Source organism: Protopterus annectens, chromosome 5.part1 (genome assembly GCF_019279795.1).
Source record: "Protopterus annectens isolate FY-2018-M chromosome 5.part1, PAN1.0, whole genome shotgun sequence".
Taxonomy (NCBI): Eukaryota; Metazoa; Chordata; order Ceratodontiformes; family Protopteridae; genus Protopterus; species Protopterus annectens.
The window spans coordinates 256,352,354-256,365,131 of record NC_056736.1 but is presented as its reverse complement, the minus strand read 5'-3'; the positions used below and the strand labels follow the sequence as shown (position 1 = coordinate 256,365,131).

The 12,778-nt window shown below is 37.7% G+C and overlaps 1 protein-coding gene across 1 annotated transcript in view; it reads left to right on the top strand.

Annotated features, from left to right (window-relative positions):
* UBASH3A (ubiquitin associated and SH3 domain containing A) overlaps positions 1 to 3,695 on the top strand; it is an 829,542-nt gene extending 825,847 nt beyond the window's left edge. Inside the window, exon 14 of the mRNA XM_044072932.1 lies at positions 3,415 to 3,695. Within this exon, the coding sequence (XP_043928867.1) occupies positions 3,415 to 3,549 (135 nt within the window). The 3' untranslated portion in view covers positions 3,550 to 3,695. The remainder of the gene's footprint in view (positions 1 to 3,414) is intronic.
* Positions 3,696 to 12,778: the final 9,083 nt, after the last annotated feature.

The window sequence follows — 12,778 nt, the reverse complement described above, 5'->3', positions numbered from 1 at the left end:
GGTTCACACCACCAGGTGACTAGCACTGCTGCAGTTATTCTTCCATACCACACACTCGCACACATACTAACACCTATGGCCAGTTTAGAGTGTCCAATCTACCTACTGCATGTCTTTGGAATGTGGGAAGAAACCAGAGCACCAGGAGGAAACGTACGTGAACACAGGGAGGACATGCAGACTCCTCACAAAGCTTGACCATTGTATGGGAAATCACAAATTCATCCCCAGGCTGGTCCCCATATTCCTTATAGACAAAGGCTGACAGCAAATGTTCCCTAATTAACATACCCCCCACACATGACATTTAGCAACCTCCTAACTAATATACCCCTCCTAATAAACATACCCCCTCCCCAATTAAGATGCACATGTTACAAGGGGCACAATGGGATTGGGATCTGTTGCTAGGTTTATAAAGGCCCTTGTGGTCATTAGCCTAGTATATACCTATGAATCTATGAACTTGTTTCATATGTTACAGTTTTTAGTGCACAGATTTGTTCAATATATTCATATCTTAAATAAAAGGGTCACTGCGCAATAGTAATAGTGTGAAATGAACTAAGATGGATGATAGCTTCCTTTTCACAGCTTGCTTGGGTGGGCAGTATGTGTTTTGATTAGACTTGCTGGGGTTTGTAAGTAGTTCCAGCTGGGGGTTTGTGCTTCTGTAAGGGCATGGCTAGAAGAAAGTATCAGAGGGAAGGTACTGACCTCTCATGGGTGGCATAGTGATACAACAAATAGTACTGTCACCTCAGATGGTGTAGTGGTACATTCCTCTGACTATTGTGTTTAGGGTCATGGGTTTGACACTTGGGACTGTGTTTTCTTTTTTTTAGCTCAGATGATTTAGTGGTACGTTGCTGTGATTGTAGAGTACAGCATCCCAAGTTCGAGACTTAGCAGGGTTGATTATTTACCCTCTTCAAGAGAAATCTTGATGAGTGGATGGGAGATAGAAAATTCACCCTTGGGATAACTCTAGTGGCTCTACTCAACATGATGCTGGGGTAATCCTATGGCTAGGCTTGTAAAGGGCTCAGGGACGTTAGCCTAGTACACACCTACGAACCTGACAGCTACATGTTCTCTGGTATGTGTCTTAGCTGAGATGCCTTCTGTACATAGCTTGTATGTCCTCCTGTATTGATGTGAGCTTTCTCTGAGTACTCCAGTTTCCTCCAACGTCCCAAAGATGTATAGTACACTAATTGGTCACTCTAAATTCCCCTAGGTGTGCATGTGGCACATTATACTGAAAAAAAGCTTGGAAATCTACTTCTGTTCCCTTCCTGCCAAGATAGCTCTTTGGATGGTGATGGCTGTTCATGGGATTTCTGTAAGAGTCAGATTTGACTTTTTAATGTAGATAATGACTAATATATCAGCAGTTAGTATTTTTATTCATTTTGTAACTGTATGTATATAATGAGATACCTAGTTCATTTGGTGACTGTTTAGTCATAAGAAGTTGCTTGAGATAAACCAAATTCAGAAGTGTCATTTGCTTTCTTTCTTAAATTATGTGGCAACTGCAGCTTGTGGTGGAATAAAAACACAAGTACCATTGTTATTTTGCATTTTTCAGTAAACAAATACATTTGAAAATCTGGTAATGTCAGATTTAATTTTTGATGTATTTTATTATGACAGCACAACGGTGTAATGAATAGTGTTGCTACCTCACAGCAAGAGGTCCTCCAGTTCAGTTCTCAGCTAGGGTGCCTTCTGTGCAGAGCCTGCATGTCCTTCCTGTGTTTTTGTGTGTTGTCTCACAGGACTCATTTCCTAACACTTCCCAAAGATATGGGTATGTGGATTTGCAACTCTAAACTGTCCATGTGTATGTTATATGGAAGAAAGGCCTAACAATCTACTTCTGTTTCCCACGTGTGTAATAAACTCTGAATTGCAGCAGCGATTCAGGAAGTCACTATAGGAATCAGACATAACTTCAGAGCATGGAATTGGATTTTATTAAATTAAAATAATACTTGTCAAGTCATGACAACAAAGGGTAGGGAAAATAATTATTCATATGATCATAAATGGGTGTTGTACTAAAAAGAAAATGTAAGGCTGATAACTTCCCAAATCTTTTACTTGATCATCGCAAACATTTCAATCTTGCATGTAGTGCTACATTTGGGTGATGAAACAGCATTCAATTAAAACTTTAATAAACATGTAGAGGAATAAAGCCCTGACTATGACCCAGAAAGCCCAAATTCATTAAATGACCCCAGTGCTAAAAGAGCCAGGCAGGTGGGATGGCAGTGAGCAGCTGATGCTGATTTGCCAATTCAGTGTAGATGAGAAAAGTAGTTTGGTTAGCTGATTACCACCATATGTGTGAAGGCATTCACATCACCAGAAACAGCCGAGACTAGCAACATGAGTTTGTCACAGCCAAGCTGGTGAAAGTAGACTTCACTGGTACAGCAGTTAGCATTATCACCTCATAGCAAGAGGCTCTCCAGTTTGATTCTCGGCTGTGGTGCCTTCTGTGCAGAGTCTGCATGTCTTCCCTGTATTCACGTTGGTTTCCTCCTGGTGGTCCGGTTTCCTCCCACATTCCAAAGACATGCATCTGGAAAATTTCTCCCCAGGCCTAGACTTAAAATGGGGTCTTTCCCAGCAAACAAATGTTAAATAAAAATAAATCAGTCCATGGGCAGTAGCAGGTATTTGCATAGGGAAAGCATAGGACATCTCATGTTGATATGGGTGTTCACATCAGCGATCACATCAACCACCTGTAGAAAGGATCTGGTCTGGGGCCATTAGAAATTCCACAGCCCTTTGCAATAATGATGGCTTCCAAGGACAGTCTTGTGACAGAGTAGGATTAGTGACAGCAGTGGGATTGGAGGCATGGGAAGAAGTTCATTGCTGATAATGGCCCTCCTCTACAGGTTTCTGGGGCTTATAGTCTCGGTGGTCTGGAAGGTGGTTGGCTGCAGAAAAGCTGATGGTCAATGGATGACTGCACCCTCCAATCAGCTGCCACTTGAGTCAGTGCCCACATGTCACTGATAATGAACAAATAGGCTGGCACTCATTGGAGAGGAGCATTGAGGATCAACAGGTGAGGAGGCAAAAAGTATATGGAAAAATCCTACTAAACATTTCAAAATGAATATGCAGTTTCAGCGACATATGAACATTTATTCATTTTTGTTCATTCAACAGAGATGTGTAGTATATATAAAAACAGGTTTATGCAGTATTTACTTAATTCTGTTAGCTATTACTCCACTAGAATGAATACACCAGGATGCTAAGCAAGGCTACTGGAAAGAAAATTAAAGGAAACACTGTTGTTGACTTAATTGACATGTTTTGGTTTAATATTAAGTAACAGCTGATGTCAAAAATATATATATTTTTTATTTTTCTATGTTGCAGATTCCTGCACTTGGAATGTGCTGCTGTGAAGAAATTAAAGAAGAAAGCAGATGGCAAATGATCATTCCTCCAATTCCAACACTGACACATGGACCTAATGCAGCTTTTAACTGGAAAGAAACAATATTAAGATAATTTTCATCCTAACAGTTTTAAATGGTAGTTTTTTTACGAAAAGAAGACTATGATTAACAGTAAATGGTGCACCCCATACCTCTCAACTACATAGATTTTTGCACATTGTTCAGATTTTTGCCTCATTATTTTTGGTCCATTTTTCATAAAACTGTGGTTTTCTGGCAAATTATTGGCAAATCATTAATGACTAACGTTAGTAAATAATGACAGACATTTGAGTTTCAGAATTCATTCCCTTCAGAAAATTCATGCTAATGCAAAACCTGCTACTCTATCCACTTTTTAAGTTTGTAAGAGCAATATTTAAAAATTGTCCCTATTTTGGGCCACTGTTCCACTTTTATTTATGGCTTTGTCCAGATTTCTTGCTCAAAGAGGTTGAGAGGTATGTGCACCTCTTATTCTAAAATAGCATTCACTATGTGTGTCATAATAATGCACAGTGAATGTAAATCACTGCTCAGTGGCTTGTAAAATGTTCAACATCAGAGCCGTTTTCAGTAATCCTGTGGAAGAAAAGAATGTTCAGTTCTGAGCACAAAATTATGAAAAATTACACCAAGTGTACAATAAAATGAGTGGTGTTTAGTGTGTTAATGCTAATTATGAAGTTAATTTAATGGTGCCATTAACAATATTCAGACTAAGCAATATACTAGTGCTGTTTACTTCAGTACAGGACTATGTCAAAGCAGTACAATTATATAATGTTCAAGTCACCTTAAACTGTTACACCAGCTGGTTAATTATGCACTTCACCAGTAAAGAAATAACAACATCTACCACATTGAATTCCATTACTTATATTATTCGGTTGTAATGTTTGCAGACTATAATTTGGACTAGAATAAATGCATCTGTGTTTCAGACACAATGCATTGTAAAACTTTATGTAATTTATAGTAAATGATTTGAATAGGACTTTGTTGTGCGTTCAGCTGTAGCTGTGCACATTTGTCAGAAATAATAAAATAAATTATGAAGGACATTTTGAAGTATCAGTACTGTAACATGATTGTGACATGGATCTAAAGGACATATACCACAAGCAAGGTGAATGGAAATGAAACAGACTTAAGGAGCACTAGTTTAAAGATTTTTGGTACAGATCAGGTGATTTTTTGAACTCTGCATTATCATCCATACTGCGATTGACCATACTTCACCCAAAGCACATCAAACAAAAACCTCTGTCTCAAAGAATAAAAAAAAAAAATATGTGGTGGCATAATTAACAGCCCTCCAACACACCTATATTGCAACAGCTATACCGCGTGGTGTTTTTTTTCTAAATTAACAGTCTGGCTTTAGAGATGTAGGAATGGGATGACTGTCTCCAGAATGTCACCCTTTGTTATGCACATCAAGTTTAAAAATATTCTTTCAGATACGGGTAAAGGTGAGCACATTTTTTTTTTGTTTACCTAAGAAAATGCAGTTATGTAAGGTGTTTACATAACATTATATCTTTGGGGAGTGGGGTCACTATAATATCTTGCATTTATCCACCCTTCATTCCTTTTTCTGACTGCAGCTTTCATCGGCTATATCTCTAGTCACTATGAGAACCAGAACTGGTCTTGTACTAGCATTCTAAGCTAGCTTTTTTAGTGCAAATATTTTCATACACAGTTAACATCATTCCTTTTTATTGAGACTTCATGGTCCTCAGCAAAATGTGTGTGTGACTGCAGACTTTATCTGGTTTCCAGAATGTAAGAATTATAAAGAAAGAAAAACAATTATAAACAGCCCAGGTAAAATTTGCTTACAGGGATTGGAGAAGGGATATCTTTACAATTATCTTTCCTTGAAAATCTGCTGTTACGGTAAATACCTTACACAACGGTATTGTCTTTATCAAGGAGAGTCACTGTAATGATAAATCAAAGCATCTGGGTAGATTCTCAAGGAATACTTGTTTAGCACTAAAAGGTGTACACCAATTGTTCTACAGTTATGTCAAATTTGTCCCATATCTGGACTGTGCTTTCAACTTATAATGTTTGGAAGTGCATAATTGTAGTCCATGTGGCAACTTATAAAATATCTTGTGCAAAAATTGTTTTCAAGCCATACAGCTGGAATGCACTCTAACTGTGAGCTGTAAAGGCCTGCTGTTTGCTGTCATAATAAAAAGCAATGCAGTGGCTCAGCTTTTCAGACAAAATCTGCCTACTGGCAGACAGGCATTTGTTAAAGAAACAAATAGCTGATCCAATTTTGTTAGAATTCCTAAGTACTTTTGGTACATTATTTGAGTTGTCTCTACAACGCTAACATCCGTAAACAATGTTTTTCTTCATTGTTATAATTTAGAAGAGTTATAAATAACATAGTATTAAGAAAAAAAAATAAGATTCATCTATAAACTCTTATAATCTATAAATATTTTTACCTGAGGTAAGAACCTCCAGAAAAAAATGTCTTCCATGAAATATATTTTATTGTCATTGAGTCTTTAGGTTCACAAAGACATAAAGATAGTTTCCTGCTATAAAAACTAGATATCATTGGGAAGACATTTGCCAAGTTAGCTTTCCCACTTTAAAACTTAGATATCATTGGGAAGAGATATTTCTTTATGGTGGCCTTGTGCAAAGAACTTTAGAAAAGTCTTAAATCAAAGGATATGTATGCATAAATAGATTGCCTAGAATGCAATCAAAGATTTCAGAAACATGTAACATAATCAAAGGTAAAGGTTTTGCAAGAACATTGTTTTATATATCTGGACTTGGCTTCGTTGAGAGGCTTAAGACTTAGGTAAGAAAAAGGAAACTTGACTGTAGAAATCAAATTTGTAAAGTCCAAATTGATATGTTCAAAGTCTTGAAACTGAGATGCAACACTGTATCATTGATCTGTGTTAGTAATGACTTGTGGACAGGCAAGGACCAATGAGGTTGAGTAGTTAGAGTGATTAACACATGGTTGTGGAAGGCAGTTGCACATCTGGAATATCTCACATTTGCACAAGGTCTTGAAAATATGAGGATCCAGTTTTTCTCACAGGTTAAAGCTATCTTACCATTCAAAACATTCTGTAAACCCTGTATACATACTGCTGCTAGTTGAAAGCCATACAGTCATGACTAACCCTAATTAATTATATATGTTTATTTGGAGAAGTCCTGATTAAAATTGTCTTGAAAATATGCTGAGGCCTTGTGAACTGTTTTCATAATTTTCAGGTTGATGTCAGGCTCTATTTTGTTGAAACCAGTTGCCCTGGAATAACAGAATGGTGAAATGGGCTCCCCTAGTAAAATATGAAGTCTGTTATTAGATATCAAACTTTTATTGGAGGAAGCAAGGTCATTCAGATGGATAGAGGGTTAAATCTGTCTACCACAGTTTTTTTTCCTATATGTATTTTATGACAGGAATTATCATTTCAAGGAAGTTGAATTATCACACATTCCTGTGGTACCAATGTATCATCCTCATATGTAGCCCTGCTTGAGGTAATTGGAGGCTGCAAGTTGAAATATATTTCGGGACTATCAAAATATGTCTTATTGTGATGCTGAAAACAATATTATCAGGACAGTACTAATCTCTTTTTGTCTTGTATAGTAAAAACAAAAATCCTTGAAGAACTATAAATGTGAATGCCTTTAAAACTGTTTATAATGTTCATAGGATCCTAGGAAGTTACGAGGCTAATGGCCCTAATAATTTTACTTTTTTTGCATTGAGTTTAAGGCCATGACTCTGGCACCAATTATTTGTTTGTATAATACCTTCTTGTAGGATGTTGACATCATTTGGAGATTCTATGACTGCTCCCAGTTTGCTGTTAGCAAACTTTGTCAGCCACAGACCTTTAGTTTTTGCTTGTACTTCGGTGAAATAGATTCCAAACAGTAGAGGTCCAATGACTGATCCCTGTGGAACACCACTGGTTACAGGTCTGTTGTTGGAGGTGGATTCCCCTATTTTGAATATTTGGGTTCTATCAGTGAGACAGTTAGCGACCCATCTAATGAAATAAGGGTTGATACCTAGCTGGCTGAGTTTGTCAATGATGCCTGACTGGTGGATAGTGTCAAACACCTTGGCTAAGTCTAGGTAGGCTGTATGCACAGATTTCCCCTCATCCAGGGCCTTGGTGACCATCTTGAAGAAGTCCACCAAGTTTAACAGGTATGACCTCCCTTTGACAAATCCAAACTGAGTAGGGTTTGGAGATTACCTAGATCTTTGTTGATAAGGTTCATGATGATTTGCTCCATGGCCTTGCAGATAAGGCTAGTCAGGCTAATAGGTCTATAGTTCCCAGGGTCAGTGGAAACACCACCTTTGTGCAAGCAAGTAATGGTGGTCATTTTCCATTCAGCTGGGACAAAGCTGGTTCTTAGACTATGATTGAAAACAGTCCCCAATGTTGTTGCTAATGTTTGTTGGAGACCATGTAGGACGCAGCCTGGGATGTTATCAGGTCCAATAGATGCTGTTTTTGGCCTTAGAGAGGGCATTTAAGACCTGCTCTTTAGAGATACAAGGTAGGAGTCAGGTGGTAGGGATGTCATGGGGTATGTGTGGCAGGGACATGGGAGTGAAGTTTTCACAGAATCTGTCAGCCAAAAGCTTAGGTATGTAAACAGGCACAGTATATGTGGTATCATTAACTACCAGTTCAGCACAAATCTGGGCCTTTCCTTTTAGGTAACAGATGTAACTAAAGAATGCCTTATGCTTATCTTTAGTTGAGGAAGCTAATTTGGATTCATAGTTTGCTTTGGAGGACTTCACAAGAAGTTTTATTCACTTGTTTAAGCTGAGGAAGGAGTGTTTCTAGTTTAGGGCTCGCTCCCTATTACTCTTTGATAGCAGTTTCTTCCTCTTATTGTAAAGCCTGTTAATTGCAGTTGTCCACCAGGCAGGTTTGCTCTTCCTTGAGGAGCTTGTTTTGATCCTATCAGGTACGGCTGAGTCAATGCAGTTATACAGGTGTTTGTATAAGGCACTGGTGTAGAACTTGGCATGGTTGCCAATTACATTTGAGGGGGGAGGTGCAGTGAAGCTATTTATACCATCCTGTAAGAAGTTATATCTGCTTTAGAAAAGTTTTTTAGTTTAGTTGCTGCTTGGGGTGTGTGGGGGGGGGGGGGGGCAGGTGTGATAGTTACTTCAAATGGGACTGATCTGTGGTCAGATCTCACCAGGTAAAACCTCACAGTGGTGGTGCTACAGTGGTCCCCCATATTAGTAAGCACCAGATCCAGGATGTTGGCACCCTTGTAATGGAAAGGGAGGAGTTCTTCTAACTTATTATAATCCGTAGTGATATACATCAGGAAAAAATGTCTAATTTATGGGCTCATATTATAGTTCCTTTGTCTTGCTACAGTTTTGATCTGATATGATAAATATAAATTGTCCTCTATGAATTATCCTTCTTTTGGACTAGAAGGAATTAAGGGAGATAAGGTCTGGTATAAACGTTAAGGTGCTTACCTTATATTAAAAGGTACAGAGTTTAATTCAGGGGTCGGAGTTGGTGGAATGGTCAAGGTAGTTACCTCAGAGATACAAGGTATAGGGTTTGATTCTCACCTTTGAAGGTTAAATTGGCTAGGCTTAAAATAGCCCACAACAGCAGCTAGCCTAGTACTTGCCTATGACTCTAAGGCATCTGCAGTAAAATCTTGGTCTTTTGATCGGAAGCTATCCATTCTCTTACCTTTTTTTTTTTTTTTTAGAAGTAACTTATCTATTAAGAGTACAGACTGGTGTACATAATGTAGAGATAGCCTCAGCAGAAATACTGCTGTATACATTTCACTTGAAGACAGATGACACTGTAACCAGGAGATAATGGAGTATTTGAAATGGAAAAGAGAAGCCTAGGATCATTTGTAGGATTTCCTGTTATGACAGACCATGCAGCTTAGTTGCTGATGGTCTGTTTTCTTTATACTGCAAGTAGGGCAGATGGTGGAACTGGGCTGTTGGGATGCAAAAATGTGTTTTTTATATGTCTTTATGTATTTTCTTTCCTTAAAATATAGTTCATATGTTCATAGGTAAGTACTAGGCTAGCTGGTCTTGCAGATCATTTTAAGTCTAGTCACGTTCCCTTTTTGTGCTCAAAATAACCTATCGCATTTGGGTATAGATTGGTCTTACACATCCCAAGGTCGACAATGATATATTACCCCTACTGAGAATAACCGGGATCATACCACAGATAATTTGAAGGGACCCATGTATGGGATAAAGCATTTAAAAGCTGCATCTGTCCATTAGTCATACAGGGGCACTGGGAAAGTTAACTTTCACATTTGCAGGACTCAGAACTTCAGGCATGTGCAGATGAGTGGAGTTCGCATTTCTGTCAGTTCTATGACTGGGTTGATTTCTAAACAGCCAAGCTTTTAGACATATTCCCTGATATAGCCTTATTATAGATCCTCCTGCCACTTTGGTGGAACAGAAAATGCATTTCAGTGGGGCTGGTTGGGCTGACAAAGCAATAAGCAGTCATTTCCCATTGGCTTGAGATGCCTTAGGTGATTTGTGCGTGAGGCATTCTGAACAAAAGTGAAAGAACTTTTTTGCATGGACTCTGCTGGTGTAAGCATAAAAGAAAAAGAAATATGTCTTTGTAATTATTTTTTTTTTATTAAATAATACCACAGTCTACTACTCTGATGTGTGTGTTGAGGATGTTTCCAGACAGCATGTAGGACAATGTGCATTATTTTCTTTTATACAGTTATTATTCTGTGTGTGTGTGTGTGTGTGTGTGTGTGTGTGTGTGTGTGTGTGTGTGTGTGTGTGTGTGTGTGTGTGTGTGTGTGTGTGTATACATGCATGTGTCTGGATTGCAATGGCCTTTACTGTGTATGACAACAATGAGCTAAAATATATCACTGTAGCCATGAATTATTTATTTATTTGTGCATTTATTCATCACTGTCAGATATTTGAGCTGTACACTGTCAATAAAGTGGCTGTATTTGGTGGGCAAGTGTCAGTGCATGCACACCCATGGGGGTTGCAATAGGTTATACTGTATGTCTCTGCCAATAATGAGATAAAATGCATTAATGCAGCCATTATTTATTTATTTATTTATTTGTTTATTCATTCATTCATATCAATCAATCATCCAAGATGTATACGATAAAATGCATTATTGCAGCCATTATTTATTTATTTATTCATTTATTTATATCAATCAGTCATCCAAGATGTATGCAGCCATTAAAGTAGACATAATTGTTGGGTACAAATGCAGTCTGTAGATGAAAGTGATTGACCTGATTTCATTTAGTTATACTTAAATAGTCACTGATTTGTCTTGGTAGGCCTGCTGAGTGTTTGAGTAAAGCAAGCCAAAATTCCTTATTTTAAGTATTATTTTTTTTTCAGTTACATTCTGATATTTGAAGTGTACATAGTCAATAAAGTACCTTAGTAGCATACCTAGAGTAGGGCAAAATGGGCAGCAATTCTAGGTGAAAGGTAATACACAGCATGATCAGTAGTTGACAAAGGGGCTTATTACACTACCTGCATTTAAAAAGTAATGCTGATATCATAACTGACGCTCAAAGCTAAAATGCTTACTGTGCTGTATTGCTACAATGTACATTTAATTTTGTACCAAGTGGGTTTTAAAGACCTTTTTTCTTTTTTGTCATAACTCAGAGACTTAAGGTGGTCAGATATACAAGAATAGACATTGTTTTTCTCTTCACATATCTCTCAATTGCTCATGATTTTGCAGAACGTTCCTGATTTTTGTCCCATATATTTGCTCTATTCCCCCAAAAATTAGATTTTCTGGTAGATAACTGAGGATTACAGCCAATAATGCCAGGCATTAGAACTCTGTATCTGTTGCTCTATTAATGTTCTAACTGAATTAGAGTAATATTTGAAAAATTGTCCTTGGTTTTGGGCTTCCCCATGTTATTCTTGTCTTTCTCTAGAATTCTTGAGCAATTAAGTTGAGAGATATGATTTTTCAGCTCAGAGAGTTGAGAAGCACAGGTAGGAGAGAATGGATTGAGCTCCTCTTTAGAGGAGTGCCAGAATGAGCAAAGGGCCTTTTTTCTGTTCTTCAGCTTAGTGCTGAGGGGTGCCAGGTTGTGGAATATCACCAGGCACTAGAAGAGCAGCCCACAACTCTGAAATGGCTATAATTGATGGCTACTGTGGAGCCTGCAGATGAACATGGCTTGGAAGGATTAGTATGTATTTGTGTGAAACAAACTGAAATAAATTCCAGTGGCCATTTTTTCTTTGCTCAGTCAGACATCTGAAAAGTACAGTAACTGGCTATAACTAGCTTATATATCTGAAATGAACTCTCTTTCTCTAAGTTGCTGTGGCATGTATTCTGAAGAGGAAGACTATTTAGCATGTGCAGTAATGCATGACCGGTTATTTATGTAAAGTTGTAACCATGCTCAAAGTTGACCCTGTCATAATGTAGCACTATCTCAGTTCCAGTTACTTCTACTCATTCTATTGCTTCCTGTAGCCCCACCCCTTCCTTTGAAGTTTAAATCTGCAACTATCTAGAAGGTGGGTGGGATGGAGCTGCTTTTGTATACATTTTTTTATAAATTTCTTTTGAAAAATGAGAAATATGTGAGTTATGCACTTATTTAAAGGAAAATCTTGTTTCCTCCTGCTTTTCTAGATTTATCATAATATCATAAGCTGGTCATTCAACCTATAACTTTGTACCCATGGTGAATTTATAAACTTAGACCTATCATTTTCATTACAGGGTTTGCTCTCAGACATACAGCCATCTCAAAACTACTTCTGATACAATTTTTCTAGATGCAGCATCTATGGCATCAGAAGCACAGTTCAATACATAACATCAGCAACAGTCTCATCCGCTATAGTTCTACTTATAAAAAGTAATACAGTAATGCTACTTGATAGCTACTATAAAGTATCCAAGAACAGACAAACAGAGCTCTGATTCCAAACCATATGTAATCATTAATTTAATGTTTTAACAAAGTGTACAGGACTAAGGCACTTTTTACCACAGATATCTAGTACTCAGTTCTTTATCAGATAATAAACTATGGGAAGTTGCCTTCTGAGAATCAAACAAGTCCTGTCTTTCCCCATGTGCCTTATACATCTTATCAGCCTTTATTAGTGCCTGGGTCTCTGAACCTGAAGAAGTATCATAAAATGGAGGTAATGACCTTTTGAATCTGTAAACCTCACTGTTTTCCTACAC